The sequence below is a fragment of the Peromyscus leucopus genome, chromosome 16_21, assembly GCF_004664715.2.
Source record: "Peromyscus leucopus breed LL Stock chromosome 16_21, UCI_PerLeu_2.1, whole genome shotgun sequence".
NCBI classification, from domain to species: Eukaryota; Metazoa; Chordata; class Mammalia; order Rodentia; family Cricetidae; genus Peromyscus; species Peromyscus leucopus.
This window is the reverse complement of record NC_051084.1, coordinates 18,268,840-18,291,136: the sequence shown is the minus strand read 5'-3', so window position 1 is coordinate 18,291,136 and position 22,297 is coordinate 18,268,840. Positions and strand designations below refer to the sequence as shown.

The 22,297-nt window shown below is 51.4% G+C and overlaps 1 protein-coding gene across 2 annotated transcripts in view; it reads right to left on the bottom strand.

Moving 5' to 3' along the window:
* Positions 1-3,618: 3,618 nt before the first annotated feature.
* Positions 3,619-22,297, bottom strand: part of Fam207a (family with sequence similarity 207 member A) — a 31,561-nt gene continuing 12,882 nt past the window's right edge. The window contains exons 3-6 of one of the 2 annotated variants that reach the window (XM_028874318.2): positions 19,815-19,883; positions 13,706-13,853; positions 6,504-6,569; positions 3,619-3,901 (exon numbers count right to left, since the gene is read on the bottom strand). In XM_028874318.2, coding sequence (XP_028730151.1) covers positions 3,778-3,901; positions 6,504-6,569; positions 13,706-13,853; positions 19,815-19,883 — 407 coding nt within the window. In that variant the 3' untranslated portion in view covers positions 3,619-3,777. Of the gene's footprint in view, positions 3,902-6,503; positions 6,573-13,705; positions 13,854-19,814; positions 19,884-22,297 lie in introns of both variants that reach the window. The other variant, XM_028874317.2, reaches the window with a different exon arrangement.

Here is a 22,297-nt window from a genome sequence, read left to right as displayed (position 1 = left end):
TCTGGACTACAGGGACAAGGAGGCCATTTGTACGCCACAGGCATGGCAGACACTCCTTGGCCTCTGAGTCTGTGAGACTATGAAGAAAAATTTAGATTCGGAAATACAATTGTCAATTTTTTTTTTTTCTTGTTTTTTGAGACAGGGTTCTCTGTGTAGCTTTGCACCTTTCCTGGAACTCACTTGGTAGCCCAGGCTGGCCTCGAACTCACAGAGATCTGCCTGCCTCTGCCTCCCAAGTGCTGGGATTAAAGGCGTGCGCCGCCCAGCCCAATTGTCAATTTTTTAAAAATGGTTTACTAGAAATGGTTAACTTTCAATGTTGTAGCATTCTTAATCCTGAGGCGGATTGAATCCATACTAAGATGGCCTTAGCTGTTCTAGCCCACATTAGATTTGGAAGAAAAACACTCTGAACTGGGGCTCTACTTAAAATAAGGTAGGTGGGGGCTGAAGAGAGGGCTCAGTGGTGAGGAGCACTGGCTGATCTTACAGAGGACCCGTTCAATTCCCAGCACCCACAGGGCAGCTCCCAACCATCCATTAACTCTAGTTCCAGGGGATCTGACACCCTCTTCTGAACTCCAGAGGCACCAAGCACACTATAGTTGTTGTTGAGACAGGGTCTTGATGTGTAGCCCAGGGTGGCCTCAAACTTGTGGCAAACCCCCTGCCTCAGCCTACCTACCGAGCGTTGGGATCACAGGTGTGTCCCCCATGATTCCATATACCCAGCTACATCTGCAATGACTCCATTTCCAAATTTGCCCACTCTTGACTCTTTCGGGAGTACCAAGTTTCTCAGAAGAGGACACTGGTCTTGGCATCTGGCACTTGGGTTTTAGCATTTCCTGAGCAGTCTGTGGAACCCCACTGGGTTGGGAGGTGAGGTGACCCTGATGCTGGAGAGCCAGGGGCCTGGGGGAGTGACCTGGCAGCCTGAGGGTGCAGCTGAGGCCAGGGCCCCATCTGCTGCACGCTGTGCACACACCTATACAGTGTGCCCTTTGTTCCATACTAGCTGTTTCTTTTCCCACGGGCTGGAAGCCATGGACAGTGGGTAGAGGGCACTTTATGTGCCCTGTCATTAGATGAATGAATGATGGAATAAATGGGTGGCGGGCGCTTCACCTTTCAAACTGCCCACAGCCTCCCTCTGCTCAAGAGCCCCCCTTTTCTGCGGCTTGGGCCACGGCAACCTAGACCTCCTTCGGTTATGTTAGGTGAAGGACGAGACTCCAGGAGGTTTGACCTGAACAGAGGGTGCTGGGATGTGTGAGACACAGGCATATTCGTGACTCCCAGGCTGTGCGGCAGCCCGGGCCGACACCCCACAGGCTTCTGTGCTGCCTAGAAGCCAAGTGTTGAATAAACACCAGGCATGTTTCTTCTGGAATGTTCCCCTGAACGGCGATAACATCACCCTGAGACACTGGGAAGAGCTGGCTGCTGCCCAGGCCTTGTCTATATGTGGCTTCTGAACACGCACGGCCTGGCGGCTGTGGGCAGGGAGGGCCCCAGCCTCCCGGTTCTCAGACACCCCCATGGCCTGTTTCCAGGGAGCACTATCAGCGTGTGCTTCCAGGATGTTGTAGAGCCAGCTGGCTGTGGCGATAGCAGGCCCAGGCCGGCCTCCACATCCTCTTTGAAGTCTCTCTTGTGTCTGGCCTGAGCCCTGGCCCTGAGACTACCTACCTCATTTCTTTTTTAAACATGTATTTTCATTTTATGTGGAGGGGTGTTTTGCTTGCATGTCTGTCTGTGCATCACGTGTGTGCCACCATGTGCTTGTACCAGGGCTGCCTCCTGCTGTCTCCTGTTCCCACTGTCCGACCACCTCGCCCAGCGTATCCTGAGCAGACTGTGGCTGGAAAAGCCAGGCTCCACCTCAGGGAGGGAAGGACCAAGGCACTGCTGTGCCCCAGGGTCATTTCCTCCACTATGTAACTTTCAAATCGGCACAAAAGCCAGGGAACTGTACGTTTTCACAGAAATGTATTGCCATGTAACTCATTCTATAAAGATCAGGAAATAAAAAAAAAACAAACAGCAAACTCCCATCATCCACGCAGAGAACTGCTTTCTTGGGATCTGCCTCCTGTGTCCATCCATATGACCATGCTTTGTCTGAAGTGAAACAGGGCACTCACAGCCCATAGACCCCCGAGTGCCCATGGGGTCTAGCCTCTGGCCAGCAGAGTGCAGCTCTGCTCTTACACACGCTCATCTCAGGCCACTTTTCTGCAGCGATTCTGAGGCAGGGATGCCCAGGGATGCCCGCCTGACTCCTCTCCTGCTCAGTCCACGTAAGTGTCCTCTGCTGGGCTGGCTCTGACCTGCTGCAACTGCCCTGTACAGGATGCTGGTCTGTGGAAGGCTCTCCCGAGTAGGACCCTGGAGGGTGGTCCTAGGTTCTGCGGCAGGCAACATGAAAAGGGGCTAGCCATGGCAAGACTGGAGTCATTTCAAGTCGCAGCACAGAAACCTCAGTGCAGAGAGCGTGATGAAGACGGGAGACCTTCTAAGTCGTACCAGCCACACTGGACGGCACTCGCACCACAGGCGGGTTTAGGCACACACGGTTTCTCTTAATGAGAACCTATTTCCCCCAGCAAGGCAGCCCCAGTGTCTCAGTAGATGGCTGAAATGGCCTCTGATGAAAGGAACTTGAGTCTGTGTCCAGGCCTGGTCACTTTTTGTTTAAATTTATTTACTGATTTGGTTTTTTGAGACAAGGCTTCTCTGCGTAGCCCTGGCTGTCTAGAACTTGCTCTGCAAACCAGGCTGACCTTGAACTCAGAAATCTGCCTGCCTCTGCCACACCCAGCTTAGGCCTATTCACTCTTATCTACTTCCATTCACCAAGTGACCTATGATTCTACACCAGGACTGGGGCCTCATCTGTTCTGCCCAGGCAAAGGGCCCAGGCTCCACTGCTGCCGACCCCCCTCATGGGAGCTGGGAACTCCTATGAGGGTGGGGCCTGAACATGTGGGTCCCCCTGTAAAAGGCTAGGGACCACCTGGGGGGGTGTGAGGAGTCACATCAGCACCCCCCAGATGTAAGCTGGGACATGGGTCAGTTGGGTGACGGGACCTGTGGGTGCTGTGCCCCCCTTTCACATCCTAAGAACCCACTGATGCCTGACACAAGTCCACTTTCCCACCCAGCCAGGTGATAACGGAGCTAGGCCTGGTCTACCTCCGGGCAGGACCACCTGCCTCCCTGGTCACAGCAGTAAACGGCAGCAAGGAGCCTGGGCTGAGAGAGGCCAAAGCCACAAGAAGGTGTGGCCGGGATGAAGGCGGATGATGTGAGGGGCAAGGTGGCCAGCTGGGGGTGCTCTGCTGTGACCAGGATCCCAAACAGAGCTGGGGAGGCGTGCCGAGGTCTCGGGGATGGAGCTACTTGACAGGTTCCCCAGTTTCACACTGGTGCAGCCCCTGCAAATCCTCACAGGACCGACCACTCTAACTCTGCCCCCCTAGCTGGGGACCCTGGGTTTGTTCTGCAGAGGACCAGGACAGCTGTCCCAGGGTCGGCTCAGCCTTGGAAATGCAGGAGCAGCGGGCTCCAAGTGGGAAGGGAAGCCACCGAAGGGCTCCAGGCCACGGAAGCCACGGTCCATAAGTCACTTTATTTGTCCTCAGCAGCTCTTCCTTCCCCCTCCCTAGGTCTCAAGACTGGTTAGGCGGCCACGCAGGTACAGGTTCAAGAGCGGCTGGCACCTCTACCCACATGTGAGTCCTCTGAATCTCACAGCACACACTGTCCTGGTCAGAGCTGTTCGCCACCTTCCAGCTGCATCTGGCGGGCCAGCTGCCGCCCGATGGCCAGCAGGGGACTGGCTCTGTAGGATGGGCTGGCCAGCAGCTCCCGAAACCGGGTCCTTTCTTCCTCACTGAAAGAACGGAAAGCAGAAGTCAGCCAGGGGAAGAAAACAAGAAGCCCCAGGATGCACACGACAGGCCCAGGCCTAAGGCTTGAGCAGACAGCAGGGGCCTAGAGTAAGCCTAAGTCCAGTGCCAGGGCCTCCAGAGGCAAGGGCACACGGGCTGCTGAGTGAGCATCACCCACGGGTGGGGTCACCCTCCCGGTAGGTCTAAGAGGGATTTGCTAAGGGCTGCTGCCAAGGCAGAGGCTGACAAACAGGGAGCAGTGGCAGCTCACAGGCCCTGAAGACAGCCTTATATAAGAGGTGCCTTTCCCCCCAAATAGCCCAAAATAGATGCGCACAGAGAGCTCTGTGCGGCGGGACAGAGACAGCTATGGACACAGGCAGCTCCCGGGCCTAGGCTCCTTAGTGATCCTGATCTCTCAGACGTGCAAGAGCCTTGGCTGTCAGGTCCCCCCATCCTCTCTCTCCCCTCTTTCCCAGCATGGCCTCCTTCAGTAGGGCCTGGAGACACCAGCCTGTGCTGCTTCTGAATGCAATGTCCGTCAACAGACAAGGTGTGGTGGTTTGATTGAAAATGGCCCCACAGGTTCACGTCTGAATTTCTGGTGGAATAATCTGGGAAAGTGGAACTTAGTGGAACTACCTGGGAGAGATTAGGTGTGGCCTTGCTGGAGGAGGCATGTCACTGGGGGTGGGCTTTGAGGTTTCAAAAACCCACGGCAGGCTCAGTCTCTCTTTTCCTCTACCTGCTGCCTGTGGATCAAGAGGTAAAGCTCTCGGCTGGTGCCCCAGCACCGTGCCCGTCTGCTCCGCACCTTGATGACGGTGGGCTAAGCCTCTAAAACTGTAAGCAAGCCCCCAACTAGACACTTCCTTTTACGGCGAGCTGCCTTGGTCATGGTGTCTCTTCACCACACTAGCAGGGTGACTAAGACGGATGGAGAGGATGCTGGAGTGCGGCAACAGAAGAAGCTGCAGGGATGGGGCCCATCCTGGCAGGCAGAGCTGCTGCTCGTCCCAGCCATGGTGCAGAGGGAGCTGCCTGGGTCCAGGCTAGCTGGTCCAGGCTAGCCTACAGCAGAGGCACGGGGAAGAGCGACTGCAGAGAGCAGACAGACAGACGGATGCTGCCTGGAGCAGACAGGCAGACGGATGCTGCCTGGCAGGGGCTGTCTATACTAGCTGCCTTCAGGCAGAGCTGTTGAGAAAGACGTATGTTCATGAGAGAGGGAAACAAGAACGACACACACACGCCCCAAAGAGTCGAGTGAAGATAGATGAAGAGTTGTGGAAGAGACGAGGGCGCCTGAAATGGCGCTCTGAGGCTGAGAACTGGGAGTCAGTCCACAGGACAGGAACGGGGCTAGCAGGGGCCCTACCGCCGGGCTCTGGAATTCTAGCTGCTCGGAAGGCTGACACAAGAGGATAGATAGCAACTGCAAGAGAGAGCAAGTTCAAGACTAGCCTGGGTAACTTAGGAAGAACCTACGTCAAAAACAAGAACCGGGCGGCGGTAGCACACGCCTTTAATCCCAGCACTCGGGAAGCAGAGCCAAGGGGATCTCTGTGAGTCTGAGGCCAGCCTGGTCTACAGAGTGAGTTCCAGAATAGCCAAGGCTACACAGAGAAAAACCCTGTCTCAGCCGGGCTTGGTGGCGCAAGCCTTTAATCCCAGCACTCAGGAGGCAGAGCCAGGCGGATCTCTGTGAGTTCAAGGCCAGCCTGGACTACCAAGTGAGTCCCAGGAAAGGCGCAAAGCTACACAGAGAAACCCTGTCTCGGGAAAAAAAAAAAAAAAAAAAAAAAACCTGTCTCAAAAAATGAAAACAAACAAACAAAACAACCCCCCCAAAAAAACAAACAAACAAACACGGGAAACAGGATGTATCTCAGCAGTAGCGCTCAGTATGTACGAGGCTCTGGGTACAATTCCCAAGAGGGGTGAGGCTGTAAAATTCAATACAAATTTCCCAAACCAAGAGTAATCTTTAAAAGACTTTAACCTATACTCTGAGACTGACAGAACACTCAACACCACTAAATAACAGAGGTTCTATATAAACAAGAAAAAACATCATTCTGGAAACAAAAACAAAACAAATAAGCAACAACAACAACAAAATCGATGTGTGGGTGTGAGATTCAGACTGCCTCAGAGTCCCCCAAAGCCAGCACACCACTGCAGCCAAGTCTGCAGAGGTTAAAAAAATCGGAGCCAAGAATCCCATGGCCAAGCTCACATCTTAGAACAATGTCAGTCACCAACAGGACAATCCTGCTAATTTAGGGACAAGGTGTGGGGGATATGTGTGTCTAACCCATGGTAAACACATGCCCCAGCCACCATCCCAGAGGCCCAGGGAAAACTAAGTTCCACATACCAGAAGCTGTCACCACTCCCTGGAAGTACTCCAGACAGGCGCCCGAGGCCTAACTACAGGACACAAAGTTCTCGGTCCCCAAAACTGTCTCCCATCTGGAGTCAGAGGCCAAACCAGGACAGAGGAGAGGGTGGGAGGCTTGGGGTGGGGTAGGGTGGCGGGGTTGTAGAGGAGGAGATCGGGGAGAAGGCTCTGGTGGCCCTGGTGGGCAGGGCTGGACTCACAGGAGCTGCTGTCGCTGGGCTGCGCTCATCCGGCTAAGCTCCACTGGCCTGGGCTTGCTGCTCGCCCTGCTGTGGACACAGAGAATCCAAGTCAGTCCGACACCACATCTCACTAGAAAATTTGTCTCAAGCCGGGCGGGGTGGCGCACGCCTTTAATCCCAGCACTCGGGAGGCAGAGGCAGGCGGATCTCTGCGAGTTCGAGGTCAGCCTGGGCTACAGAGTGAGTTCCAGGAAAGGCGCAAAAGCTACACAGAGAAACCCTGTCTCGAAAAATAAACAAACAAACAAAAAATTGTCTCTGTGCTGCCCCTGGTGTCTACACCACCAGGAGTTCATGATTTCCACACTGGACGCTGGCTGTGGAGATTAGATCTAGATGAGTCACGTTGCCTGGCTACCATATCTGGAGTTGACAATCACAGTATCTAGGGTCTTGTCTTACTCCCTAAGGTTCCCATGGGATACAGAAAGGACTATCACCCCAGGAAAACACATCACATTTGGACCCCGAGTCTGCCACTTGCCCAACCTGAGTGGAAAAGCCTTCTAGACGACAGCCTGCCCGGACTCTTTACTTCACTAACTCTAAAAACATAGCACTCCTGACAAGACACAAACGCCTGACATCTGTCCCCTCCCTTCTGATGAGAGAAGACAGGGCTCTGCTGATAGAGGTCTGTGGCAACTGCCTTCCAATGTGACCTGAGGAGTCAGAAACAAACCTCATGTCTGCCCTACAGATGTCAAAGTTCACTGAGGGGCCTTCTGGGCCAAGAGGGTCTTGCCTGCCAACCCCCAGACAAGGGTCATCTGAGAAGATTCTCAGGGCCTTCCAAGCTACCACACTGGGTCTGACATGGTGGGTAAGTTTGAGAGCCCGGGGTTCGGTGCCAGGCAGCATTCCTGCAGATTACCAGGAACTGATTCAGTCTTTGGGAGGGCAGCAGAAGCATGCCCACCCACCAGCAAGGGACCTGGGAGGGGAGAGGAAGATCCCAGAGCTCACACCACCTGACAAGATGGTTTCAGCGAGGCCATGCTGAAAGAGTGAAGCCCTGAGCGGGAGGCAGCCAGGGAAGGACGGAGAGCACCATGTTCTGGACCAACACCTAATTTAGAATCCTGAGCAGGAGGCCTGATCTCCTATTCATGTTCCTTTTCAAATATGAATGAACGACTTTGGTCGTCTCAGTGCATTCTCGCATCCTGGTTTCTGGTCCCCCAAGTAAGGAATGTCAGGGTGCAGACAACCCTTTCCCTTCCCCAGTCTGTGAAGATGTTGACCTCATGCCTGTTTGCTCAGCCCTTCCAGAGGCCCCAGAATGCACCATGGAATGAGAAGAAGTACCTAAGCAGTGGTGGCCAAGGCCCCCAGGCCAGTCTGGAGAGGAACACTGCCTCAGGTGACCTAGCTAGGCAGCTCCCTCACCCCACTGGCTGTATGATGGGAAAGTCACCCTAAATGCAGGCCAGAGCTTCTCTGAGGATGGTGGCAGCAGCCCAGGTCTCACAGAACTCTGTGCATGGGCACGGAGAGATCCTGAACTCAAGACACTGGAAACAAGAACACAGCCTAACTAACCCTGTGAAGTTCTTCCACGGGCAGACGGTGGACTTCCTAGAGCACAGCCCCATATGGTGTTTCATAACTGGAAAATTTAAAACTAGTAGATTTCCAAACATACAACAGCCAAAAATAGATTCAAAACCAAATGCAAAATGAATCCAGAGTGTTTCTGGCAGTCTGCCTGAGCTGCATCGTGCACCTTTACTTCAGCCTTGGTCCTGAACGTACCTAGGACGCAGTGCCAACCAGCACTGCCCTCCTCAGCTGGGATTCAAGACTGTTACATGGGGAGGTCCTTAGTCTTACTGTAACTTGATATGCCATGCTTTATTGATACTCAGGAGACCTGCCTGTTGCTAAACAGAAACAGAGAGAGTGGTTTGGAGAGGCCCTGGGAGGGGAAACTGTTACCAGGATGTAAGATAGATAGATAGATAGATAGATAGATAGATAGATAGATAGATAGATAGATAGATAAAGAAAAGGGAAAAAATTGCTGTTCGAGTTGCTGACTTGAGTTTCATAATGGATGAATGGATGGATGGATGGATATAGACAGACAGAGATGGATGGATGGATAAATAAATAAACAAAACATTAAATGAAATTTTGTTTGAGGTTAGAACATAATTTCCAGCAATTTCTGAAAGAGTCCTATACATACTTTCGCCATATGTTTACTATGTGAGATATCATTCTCAGCACTTACGATATAAAACAAAAATGTTGATCAACTCTGAAAAATACTAAAGATACTCTACATCCCTAAGTATCAGATGTACAGTCAGGATTTATTTATTTTTTTTAAAGATTTGTTTTTATTTTTACTTATGTGTACATGTATATGTCTGTGAGTGAATGTCATGAGTGCAGGTGCCCCTGGAGGCCAGAAGAGGGCGTCAGATCCCGTGGAGCTGGAGTTACAGGTGGCTGTGAGCCACTCAGCGTGGGTGCTAGGAACTGAACCAGGGCCCTCTGCAAAAGCAACAAGCACTCTTAATCACTGAACCATCTCTCTCTTTTTTTTTAAAGATTTATTTACTATGTATACAGTATGTATGACTGCAGGCCAGAAGAGGGCACCAGATCTCATTACAGATGGTAGTGAGCCACCATGTGGGCGCTGGGAATTGAACTCAGAACCTCTGGAAGAGCAGTCGGTGCTCTTAACCTCTGAGCCATCTCTCCAGCCCCATCACTGAACCATCTCTTCAGCCTGCCCGAGATTGGATTCTTTATGTTAAACAACCACATTCATCGAATCAGTATACAAATATGCTTTTCACCTTTTGTTTTGTTTTGTTTTTGTTTTTCAAGACAGGGTTTCTCCGTGTAGTTTTGGTGCCTGTCCTGGCTCTCACTCTGTAGACCAGGCTGGCCTTGAACTCAGAGAGATCCACCTGGCTCTGCCTCCAGAGTGCTGGGATTAATGGAGTGCGCCACCGCCACCTGGTGCTTTCATCTTTAATAAAGGTAAAATTATATGTATCCCACAAGATTGTTTTAAAATGAATTTCTTATTTATGATTTATTCTGTCAGTGGTTGATGTGTACAGCTACCTTATAAACCTATGTACTTGGAGGCATATAAAACCTTCCCAGGAGCCAGGCATAGTGGCACATACATTTAATCCCAGCACTTAGGAGGCAGAGGCTGGCAGATTTCTGTGAGTTCGAGGCCAGCCTAGTCTACATAGTGAGTTCGAGGCCAGCCAGAGCTATATAGTGAGACCCTGTCTCAAAAAAAAAAAAAAAGAAACCAAAAACAAAAAACCTTCTCAGGTGTAAAGGGGCCATGTGTAGAAAAAGCATAAGACCTTTCATAAGAGATTTCCTTTCTTTTCATTGTTTTTTGTTTTTTTTAAGACATGGGTTCTCTGTGTAGCCCTGGCTGTTCTGAAACTTCCTCTGTAGACCAGGCTGGCTTCAAACTCATGGATCAGCCTGTCTCTGCCTCTCAAGTGCTGGGATTAAAGGTGTGCGCCACCACAGGCAGCCTGTTCTAGAGAATTTGATCTCTCATAAGCAGGCTGGCTGGTGACAGCATGGTCTGCAGTCTACCTCAGGAATCCTGCAGACCCCCCGGCCCAGCTCCAGTGAGACAGCAGCCACTACAGGGACACCTGGAGGGTATTGTGAAGAAGACCCTTAGGCCATTCTGTTACACAATAGTACTAGGCCACACCATGGACTTGCAGACCAGGTCATGGTGATATGGGAGAGGGTCACAGGATTGTCCCACATAAAGTCCCTTTGAGCCTACAACATGAGGATGTGACTGTGGTGGGCAGAAAGTGTGGTCATCTAGACATAGCACCTTCCTTCCCATAGTGAAGAGCACTGCCCTGAACAAGGCCAGTTTAACAAAGTAAAGCCATGCGTGGGGCCTGAAACCCCAAAGGCCAGGTAGGCATTAGGTGGCCAAGGGGCTGGCAGGGGCAGGTATGGAGAAGAGTGGCCAAAGGCAGAGTTACTGGCATAGTGAGCATGCCCAGCTGCAGTCCACAGTGCACAAGCCCAGGCCTTGGTGCTGGGTGAGCCTCCCATCCTGACTTCAGCTCTGCCTCTGGGACTCCCCATGCTCTGCTGTCTGTCTCTTCCCTTTACTGTACAAACCATGACCTTTTTATACCAGCTCTTTCTGAGACCACTGAACCCTTGTAGAATTACCAAAGTGGAATGTACACCTGCAGTTGCCAGAGAGAGGACAGTCTTGTGGTTCTCCTAACTCTGAGTACATATTCTCAGGCTGGCACGCGGACTGGAGCATCTACTCTGTTATAAGTAAGACTCTGGAGTGACCTGCACTCCAGCCTCAGATCCTGGCATCATTCTCCAAGGCAAGGGACCAAGCTCCTTGGAGAATCACCTGGTACCAGGTCCAGGCAGAAGATGCCCCAGGTGAGCTCCCAGCATCTAACATCAGGAGGTAAGGAAGCGCTCAGACACACCCGCCCCACAGATGGGCAGAGCTGAGCCATCTGGGAGCCGCTTTAAGAAATGCCGGTGGCCATTGCTGGAACAATTGCAGCAATAAATGAAGTAGTATTGGATGATAGCCCAAAGCATAAAGTAAACACTCATGAGTCTATAGAACATAAACCAACGATGGGTAAATACTCAGGGAAGAAGCAAAGCTCCCTCTTCAGCAGAACCCACGACTCTGCAGACCCTGTCCCTAAGGAGAGGGAGCATAGCTCCCCACGCTGGGCCCAGTGTGGCCAGTTCCTTTCCAAAGGCACAACGTGGAAGGGGTCAAAGCCCAGCACAATGAGAATCCTGAGAAACACACCTCCACTTCATGGTTAGTGATGAGTTAGGCTAGCAGTGTGTGGCTCGATGATGTCATGAAGATGGCTGCAATCTGCATGAGCTTCCTCCTAGCACCCCAGGTCTTCTCTACTCTCAAGAAAACATGGGGCATACTTTAATGGGGGATGGTGTGAAGAATGCTCAACTTGCTGGGTGGTGGTAGTGTACACCTTTAATCCCAGAATTCAGGAGGCAGAGGCAGGTGGATCTCTTAGTTAGAGGCCAGCCTGGTCTACAGTGAGTTCCAGGACAGCCAGGGATACACAGAGAAACCCTGTCTCAAATCATGACCCCCCAGCTCCCCAAAAATGCTTGCCTCAGTCTGAAAAGCTCACAACCAGGAGGAGCCTGAGGAAACAGGAGGATCACATGTCAAGTTTCCTCCTGTAAATTACTATTTCATTTTGTGGTGTGTGTTCACATAGGTGTGTTTATACAGGTATGTACAGATGTGTGTGTGTGCATGCACATGTGGAAGCCAGAGGTCAACCTCCGACGTCTTCCTTAATAGCTCAACTTCATTTTACTTGGAGCTCATCAATTTGGCTAGGCTGGCTGGCCAATGAGCTGCAGAAATCTTGCTGCCTCCACCCACGGGGCACTGGGTTACAGAGGCCATGTCCAGATTTTCACATGGGTGTTGGAGAGGCAGTCAGGCCAGCAAAAGTGCACAGCAGGGACTTTATAGACTGAGATGTTTCCTCAATCCCCTGATTACCGCTTTACATTTAGTATGTGAGGCAAAGTGCACCAGGTACGTTTGCAACAGCATTCAGGGCTGGGACAAGATGGGAACCTTCTCTCCTCACAACTGAAGCGATCCTGAGCAGGCATACAGCCCCACACACTCCTCTCCGGGCTGGTAGAGCAGGCTGTTTACGCAGCTCTCCCCATCGGGGAGCCCAAGCACATTTTTCAGATGAGAAACTATAAAGAGAGAAGGGACCCTTGACCGGGGTCACATTTTTTGCTTAAGAACCAGGAATGGAATCTGCATACTGGCTCTGTTCAGCGGTTGAGGCTTGACCTTGTGTCAGCGCCGAAGCAGGCCTGAGCAGAGTGGGTGTTCCATCTTGGGAAGCCAGCCCTTGGCCATCTGGCTCTATAGCATGTCATCCACCTGCCCCATGATAAGGGTGAGGGATCACAGATGAAGTGCATGGAACCTTTGCTTTAGCCTCAGATGAAAATTCAGTAGGAGAAAGAATTATTTGTTTAAAAGGTAAAATAACAAGTAACAAGCCTCGCTGGGTGGATCTCTGTGAGTTCGAGGCCAGCCTGGTCTACAGAGCGAGATCCAGAACAGGCACCAAAACTACACAGAGAAACCTTGTCTTGAAAGCAAAACAAAAACAACAACAACAACAACAAAAACAAGTAACAAGCCTCATGTGGTGGCTCACATCTACACTTGGAGGGCTGAGGCAGGAGGACTGCATTAAGTTCAAGGTTGGTCTGAATTACATGAGTTACAGACCAGCCTGGAGAGTGAGACCGAGTCTCACCCTCATCACCAACATCCGATAGATAGATAGATAGATAGATAGATAGATAGATAGATAGATAGATAGATATGATGATGAAAATAATAATATAATATAATATAATATAATATAATATAATATAATATAATATAATATAATATAATATAATATAATATAATGATGATAAAACAAAAAACAGGAAAAACCCCAGAAATGACAAGCCCTGAAAGTCCAGCAGCTATTACAGCAGAGTGCCCTTGAAGCCCCCCACCTGCCCGGGGGTGCAGCTCTGCCCTTCGTTCGGAGAGCCCCTTGTCCTGTGCCCATTCTTCATCCTTCACTGCACACAGAGGATCCACACACTTAGGGCTGTGTGGGTTCCATGCCCACTCACTGAGTCTCCCCACAGAGTGCCCAGGTACAGACACTTATCCTCAGTAGGGGTGGGGGAGAGAGAAACAGAGGCAGGGGAAGGACTGAGAACGGGATGTCAGAGCTGTCTGCAGGGTAGCAGGAAGGTCAGTGGCTGCACAGCAGTGGCCACGAGGCCTGTGCCTGACTGCGTGCGTAGGCTGGAAGCTGAGGCCAGTGGGAAGAAGGCGCGAGGGGACACACAGTGGTGGGCTGCCAGGCTGCCAGCAGGGTACATCCGGGCGCTCCTGTCACAACCGTCACCACATTCACAGGCGAGGCTCCCTGGACCACGTGTGCTGACTCACTCACCTTGCAGAGATGGGGGCCACCACTGACAGCTATCCATCCCTCCCTTCCCCTCTGGATCCAGGGCTGACCACAGCTCTCTGAGAGACGGCCAGCACAGGACGCTCGCTCGCTCACCTTCTGGTGTGCTGCCGCCGGCCGGCCTCCAGTTCCTGCAGCTCAGGTAGGGCATCCCTCAGGGGGTGCAGGTCGCCCACCACCACCGTGGCCCTGCGCCTCCGCTCCTCCTTGAGCTTCTGCTCAGCCAGCTTTATGGCTTCGATTTCTGAGGGGGGAGACAGGAGTACATGCCAATTAAACCCATTCCCCAGCCGCCCCCCAGAGGCCACCAATGCCAAGGCACCCACCAAGCGGCGTGCACCCTGGGGCCTGCTTGTTCCCACAGAGCAGAAGTGTTCTTTGTCTCCCCGATGTCACCTGCTCTGCGCCCCTCAAGACTTGGGGGGCGGGCCAGCACTGAGTTATTTTTCTCTTCTTAATCACAGAGGCACACTTTAATTACAGGGCTGGCGATGAGCTGGGAGCTGCAGCAGAGGAGACCGCCTCCTGTGTAAGGGGCACAGTGCAGGGCCTGCGCGCGCGCGCGCGCGCGCACACACACACACACACACACACACACACACACACACGTGGGGGCTGGCACAGGGACTGGGCAGATGCAGGCCCCGGGCTCTATTTCCATAGGCCACTTACTGAGAAGCCACAATGTCCCTTTTCTCCTGGGCAGCCTAGAACCATGTGGCACCTCCCTGAGAATGCAAGATGGGGAGAAAGGTCGCATGGGAAGGAACTGACAGCCTCGGGGAACAACGGGGAGCAGGGTGGGTGGCCAGGTGGCGTGCACAGCAGTAATGTAAGAGAAAGTTCACTGCAGGGCACAGCCTTGGCATTTGATTTTCTTCAAAATCACATGACACTTCAAATGTGGTGACCCTGCCAGAGGGGGTGAGGCTACCAGCAGCTTCCCCCTCGGCAAGGCACAGGCAACTCTGCCACTGGGAAGATGCCTCACAGGGCAGCTCAGAAAGGCCCACACGGACCACCCCAGGCAGGTCCAATACGTCAGGGTCCATCACTTCACCCCGAGGCAAAAACAGCCATCCAAGTCCTCTGCCCAATGCAGCCTAAGAGACTCTGCGGATTTATAAAGTGACAATTTGGTGGGTATTTTTTTTTCCCAGTCTAGCTGGAACAGAGCAAACAATTCACTTAGCACCTCATCAAGACCAGCCCCTCTTCCCTGAGCCAAAGTCTGGGGACTGAACTTCCCTGGCAGCTCTAGGGGTCACTCTCTCCCACATGCACCCGGCAGACCCCGAGAAAGGAGACCAAGGCTCAGGAAGACATGAAGCCCAGACACACAGGACAACTCCAGGCCAGAGATGCCCAAACAGGGCAGTCCAGGGCGTGCAGGGGTAGTTTGGGGTCTGGAGGTTGTTGTAATCCACCATGACTCATGGCAGTGCCCGCTAAAAGGGGAAACCCTGGCCACTGGATGTGCCAGAGATGTGGTCAAACTCACTATCTACTCACGGTAAAGTTACAATGAAGCCATAAACAGATCTAAGACAGTAAACACCTCATTCTACTGAGCTCAACAAGATGGGGCCGACCACAGTCTCCTGCACTCCCATCCGGCAGCTCACTGCTACCAGGAAGGCAGCGACAGAGGCGGAAGAAACAGCGAGGGGGTGGTGGGGGTCTAGGCAGATGTGCCCAGCTTCAATCCCTAACCCACAGTGCAACAGGACTTTAACCACGCTGAGCTGGGAAAGCAAGCGAAATCCTATTCTTAAACAAACAAAACAAAAACAAACCCCTCAAACGTCAGAGACAGGAGGATTAAAAGAAGTTCACGGTTTCCAGGACAGTCCAGGATATTCAAGACCCTGTCTCCAAAACATAAAAATCTCAGTGTGAACAAAACATTATTCCAACAGAACAAGCAGGAAAGCAGAAAGCAGGTCTACTAACCCTCAAAATCAACAGGAATGGAGTCCAGAGCAGAGTACAGACAAAGACAGAGGAGTGGCCACACCTGCCGCTGCCCTCGCTCCCTGCACCGGAGGATGAATTACTTGAGACTCTAAGTAGAGAAGCACCAAAAGCCAAAACACGGTAAAGCCCCGAAGCACCGCCAGAATCCAGGGAAGGAATCACATCCGTGAGGCGCAGCTTCTGAGCTACCAAACATCAGACGGCCACCATCAAGTGTAGAGACGCTGTGTGGGGCGAGGCGAGCTGTGGGTGGTGTGAAAGGAGTCTGGAGCACACCTGACCGGTCCACAGACTTTCAAGGGCCATCATGTTCAGAACACACCGCCCCAGGGAGGGAGACCATCCCTCGGGAATCTGTCACGGCAGGGTTAAGTCAATAGGCAGCGTGGAGCAAAAAGGAGCAAGGGACAGGGCAAAGGGAAAGCTTGGGACAGTTCCTCACAGTGACAGCAATGACAGATACTGTTCAAGTTCCCAGAGAGTCCAGGGTAGCTACCAGACTAAGTCATGACCTTAGCGAGATCACAGATGTAAGGCTGTTATTTAAAAAATCACTTGTACTTTTACAACTTTGAGAAGTTTGTCCAAAACACAAAACACACACACACACACACACACACACACACACACACACACACACACACACACACACACGAGAGAGAGAGAGAGAAAGAAAGAGAGAGAGAGAGAGAGAGAGAGAGAGAGAGAGAGAGAGAACATCTCCAACACTGATGATGGAAATTAAGAAAACTTAGCATGTTCCTGGACTTGATTCGGTGTTGGTGGCAAACCCTCCTGAAGCTGACCTACAGACTCAGTGTGACCCCAGTCATAATCCCTCCAAGCTTTGGTGGTTGTCCTTCAGGAAAATGAAAAGGTAACAGTAACAGTAAATGCACGTGCTGAGACCCAGAAATACCAGAGCATCTGAAGACCAAGGAGCAGAGGAGGCCTTGTGTGACCGTTCACCTGCTGAAACTACTGAGATCCCAGGCCACAGCACAGCACGTGACTTTCAAAGGGACAATCCAAAGAGGAAAACAGTCTGCACCCGACTGCGGCAGGCCAACCCACCAACTCACAGCAGACAGACGCCACCTCAACGTGGACATACCTAAGGACTAGCCGCTCTGGCACTTTCAGAAGGGAACATCTTTGTGACTCCGGATGAGGTGCTCTTTGTGGGATTTTGTTTGTTTGTTTTTGAGACAAAGTCTACTATATAGCTCTGGCTGTCCTGGAACTTATTATGTAGTCCAGGCTGACCTCAAACTCAAAGATCTCAACCTAGGCAAGGCTTTCTTAAACAAAACACATTATAACCATATGGAAAAAGAAATATGGTTTGATTTTTTTTTTTTTCAATTAAACTCTTGCAGTTAAAAAAAAAAAAAAAGGCTGGGGAGTGGTGGCACACACCTTTAATTTGGGCACCTGGGAGGCAGAGGAAGGCAGATCTCTGAGTTCAAAGCCAGCTTGGTCTACAGAGTGAGCTCCAGGACAGCCAAGGCTACAGAGAAACCCTGTCCAAAAAAAAAAAAGGTTAAGAAAATGAATGTGCAAGACAGTCTGCCAGAATACAGCACACACACACAGCTGACCAGGACCAGTAGGTCCCCAGAACAGAGCTGATCAGGGTTAACAGGTTCTTAGCACAGCACAGCACAGCAGACCACCAAGGCCAGCAGGTCCCCAGCACACACAGCAGACCAGGGCCAGCAGGTCCCCGGCACACTCAGTCCCCAAGCTCAGTAATAAAACAGAGCAGCTTGAGAAAACCGAACCTCACTGAAGATGAACCACAAAGGAGATGGACAGACATGACAGAACTCTTCCACAGAACAAAGACCAGCCGTCCATGAGATGTTAGCCCATGTCACCAGATACATGACTGGAAACACACACACCACCGGTGAGCATGACTGTGTGGCCACCACAACTCTCATGCTCCTGGAGGGGCGCACATGAACTACTACTTCAGAAGAATGTCTGGCAGTTGCTTATAAAACTAAACATACACCTGCCCTATGACCTAACATTCCATTCCTAAGTATTTACATAAGAGGAATAAAAACATGTCCACAGAAAGACTAGAACAAATGCTCGCAGCCTTATTCACCCCAGACAAGATGGAAAAGCAGATACCCATCAACAGGGGATGGGGCAGCAAGGATGAACAGGAGTGTGATGCCTCTCAGCTGTGGGGTGGCCATTGCCGCCAGCAGCACAGACTGCAGGAAGGTCAAGCACGGCCTGTGTGCGTGCACTCCCAGGAGATAACTGCAAACCCAACCACAGACGCGCTGGCCATGGCACCTCACCCTGGATAGTCAGGTAGCAGACGCAGCTGTCAGAAGTCACTGTTGCGTTAGGCACACGCTCTTCACAAGAGAACAGAGAAGATCACAGACAAGTTAAATGCTAGCCAACCTATTTGTGGGAAGTATACAAATGCCCCCAACTTGCTTTGAAACGCACTAAGATGCTGATGGGTGGACAGGGATGAACCGATGAATGGCTGTGAGATAAAGCAGTAAGTGCTAACTGAAGACGCAGCTAACGCTGTACTCGGCGGCCAGGGAGCCAGACAGAAGCTACCAGTTCAAGGAGAAGACAGCAGGACTAGGACTTCATAGCCAGGATTCTTGGACTAGAGAGATGAAGCTTCTTAAGGAATCTAATCAGAAATAGCAAAACACAGATAAAAATAACAAGACAAAGTCAGCGGTCAACAGCTCTTCCTGAGGACCCGGGTTCAGTTCCCAGCAACCACCATGGGGCCCACAACTGGTTATAACTCCAGTTGCAAGAGACCTGATGCCTTCTTTTGACCTCTGCAGGCATGTGGGCCAAACACCCATGCACACAAAGAGGTCTCTGATGAGGAAGCAGGGCTGGAGATGCAGCTCGGTGGCAGAACACTTGTCTAGCATGAGAAAGACCCTAGGTTCAGTCCGTAGTCCTGGAGGAGGGTGGGGTGGAGGGGATGGAGGGAGGGAAGAAGCAACACATCATTGCTAATAATGTCTGAGATACGATGAGATTAGACTGTTTTAGAAGAAAACATGAGCAATTAAAATTGACTCAATCGATTCAACCGCCAGAAACAAAAAATTCCACACCAAAGAACGGCACCTCGGACTTGGTCAGGTCTCACAGCTGAAGCCTTGGCATTTCCTGCCCACAGAGAACACACCACACTTGCTAGTAATTGTGAGAAAGTAAAGAGAGCAGCCAATTTCTTTTTTAAAAAAAAAAAATCCAAAAAGTAACAAAATATAAAAGTAGTAATCATTGAGAAAACTGACCAATTTCTATAAATACTGCTTCCAAAAAACACCCTTTTATTTACAGTTTTCAAGAAAAAAATAAGGTAAATCATACTTAAACATGCAAGAACATAAAGATGAAAATGTTCCAAATTAACTCCCAAGGTTGGCAGAATCACACTAAGAAGATAGCAGCTAAGAAAAAAAAAATTACAAAGCAATCTATGCAATTTTCAAGTAAACACAAGAAAGTGCTTAGGAAAAGTCGCACATAATCAGCACTATGGAAAAAACAAACTACCATGGGCAGGAAGGGAGCGAGGGAGAGCTGCTCCATCTGCTCCAGATGCCTGACTGGAGACCAAGACCAAAGCCAACCTCAGCCATGCCAGGAGAGCTGCCTTATTCCTACAGCTGCGGGACAGGGGCATAGAGATCAGGAGTTCAGGGTCAGGCTTGGCTACCCAGGGAGCTACGCTAGCCTGGGCAGTAGAAGACCATCACAAAACACCACCAACCAACCTCAGGCAGACCTGGAAAGATCTGCAGACAGGCCTGACCTCTGTGGAGTCACAGATGTGCATGTCACCTCTGTAGTTAAAGCTTTCGTCATGGAGCCCCAAACAGACCCTGGACCCAAAGGGACAGAGAACAGCTCTCAGGATGGTTTTCTTCAAGAGGAAGGAAGGGGGCTGCAGGAGGCTCACACCGGCCTACGCCCACTCTGGGGACAAACTACCTCACGTTGTTTGTCCTGCTGCTGACTCCCTCTATGTGGCCAAGTGAAGCCAGCCACTGAGTGCTGCCTCTACTGCTTCCCAGTGAGCTCCTCCTGGAGCCCATCAGGGCCTGTGATGACAAGAACAGGACCAGCATCCAACAGTCCGGCCATGTGGCACAGGGGTCTGAATGAGATGAGGCCAGTGTGGCTAACTCACAAGATAAGGACATGAACTTACTCTGTAGCCATCGTTCATGGCGAAGCCTCAGTTTTTCCTTCTTGGGCAAAATGGTCTTTGGCTCTGTACCTGAGGAGAGAGAACACATGAGTGAGTAGTGGTCAGACAGTGTCTGTTCAGCCCCGGTCCCTCCACCCCTGCAGAGGCTAAGGCCAGGGGCGAGGCAGGCTGTGACTGTGCTCAGGTGATGAACAGTCCTGAACCCTCTGGCTCAAGGCTCCACACAGCAGTGGGTCTCTGGGTTGGTCTCCAAGCTCAGCTGGGCCCCCCAGTGTATTCGGGGTAATGTGAGGTTGCCTCGGCGCCAACCCAGGTCCTGGCCATGACAATACCTCCACCTTGCTTGCCGGAGGACAAAGTCCCCTGGGAGAGTTCCCATCACTGGAGCACCAGCCTACAGCCTCTCATCTGGCTCTCCACCCTATCTTTACTGCGGCAGCTTCACCTGCCTAGTTGTGTCCTCTCTTCTTGTGCTCCTGGCCTCAGATAACCCTCTATGGGGTGTTGGCACACCCCTACTGTAAGGGCTGAACTGTATTCCAAAACCATGTGCTACAGCGCTAATTCTTGGTTCTTCAGAATGGAATGCCGGGCAGCCAGGCATGGAGGCTCATGCCTGTTATAATCCTAGCACTCAGGAGGCTGAGGGAGGAGAACTGCCATGAATTTGAGGCCAGCCTGGGCTACGATGTAAATTTCAGCTACAAAGTGAGACCTTGTCTTAAAACATTTTTCCAAAAGGAAAAGTACTATGACTATCTTTGGAGCCAGGGAGTGATGGTTAGTTCTGAATGTCAACTGGACATGATGGGAAGGTAGTCTCAATGAGAAATCGTCTAGATTACGCTGGCCTATAAGGGATTTCTTCATTGGACCGGGGCGGGAAGGTCCACCTTGAATATGGGTGGTACCACTGCACGGGCTAAGCACCGGATGGAACGAAAAGCAGAGGGCAAGCTCAGCACTGGCGGCCCGCATTGCTGCATGCCCTCTGCTCCTGACTGCGGGTATGAAGTGAGCAGCTGCTGGAGTTCCTGCTGCCTTTCTGTCCCCAGATTGATGGGACTGGAACCGTGAGCCAAGGAAACCACTCCTCCCCTCGGTTGCCGCTGTCCGGTTTTAGCACAGCTACAGGGAACAGAACCAAGACGCAGGTCTTGGGGCTCGGGAGGTGGCTCAGACGTTAAGAGCACTTGCTGCTCTCGCAGAGAAAGAAGCCAGGTTCGGTTCTCAGCACCCACAGGGCAGTTCACAACCATTTGCAACTCCAGTTTTAGGAGATCTGACACCCTCTTCTGACCTCCACAGGCACTGCATGCACATGGTGTGCTTACACACACGTAGGCTAAGTACTAATACAAATAAAACAAAAACAAAATCATTTTTTTAAAGGCACAGGGGCCACACACAAAGGTAGTTTAAATAAAATGAGGTCCTCTTTACAGAAATGATTTAGGGAACATGAGGTCCCCTTTACAAATGAGGTCATGGCCCTGATCTTACAGACTGGTATTCTTATAAGGACCACGAGACAGGTGCACTCAAAGAGAAGGCCACACAGAGAGAAGACACCATCTGCCAGCCAAGGAGGACAGCAGAACCAAGACCTCCTTGTCACAACTGGGTTTCACAGCTCTAGCCTCCAAAACCACTAAAACAACACACATTTAAGCCACTGGATCTGTGACACTGCCAGACAAGGCCATCTTCTCGGAAATGATGAAGAGCAAGCAGTCAGGCAGAGGACTTGCATAAGTCCCCAGCCCCTGCTAGTCACCGCTGCAGGCAGAGGGCCCCTCTGTGGCCGAATGTTCGCTTGCCTGGGGACATTTAAGAACACTGGCTGTATCTCCACCAGGAACCAGATGACATGGCCCCATTTTTTCAAAGGAGAAACCACGGCTCACCACTGTATGCTCTGTGGAAACAACAGTTAGACCTGTCCTAATTACCAGACGTTGGCTGATTGGGGAAAACAGACAGACAGGCTGTGGGAGCAGAAGGCACTGAGAACACGGACGGGTCTGAGGAACACTGGTCTGAGGAACCTGGACAATGCCGGCGGGGCCTCTTCTCCGAGAGTAATCACTGCGCACTCACAGGGACTGCTGGAGCCAGCGAGGGTCACCGCCCGGCCAGTGTAGCACCTCCTGCCTATAGAGAATGAGTAGGACTGAGCATGGAACCCAGACGTTACAAGGCCAAACAAAAAAACAAACAAACAAACAAAAAAACGCTTCACTGGTTACTGGGCCTCCTGAGCCCCACATCCTCAGGAAACTGGGTGGCATGGCCTCTGTAAGTCTATAAAATAAACCTGGAACCCCACTTGATGGAAACACCAGGTCTGGGGGGAGGGGGTCCGGGGGGTGGTGGGGGTGGGGGAGAGTTCACTGGTCTCAGCACAATGATGGTCCGTGTCCTTGGCCTTAACTGACTTTCCCAGAGATGACATGGTTTCAGCCACTGACACCCGCTCCTAA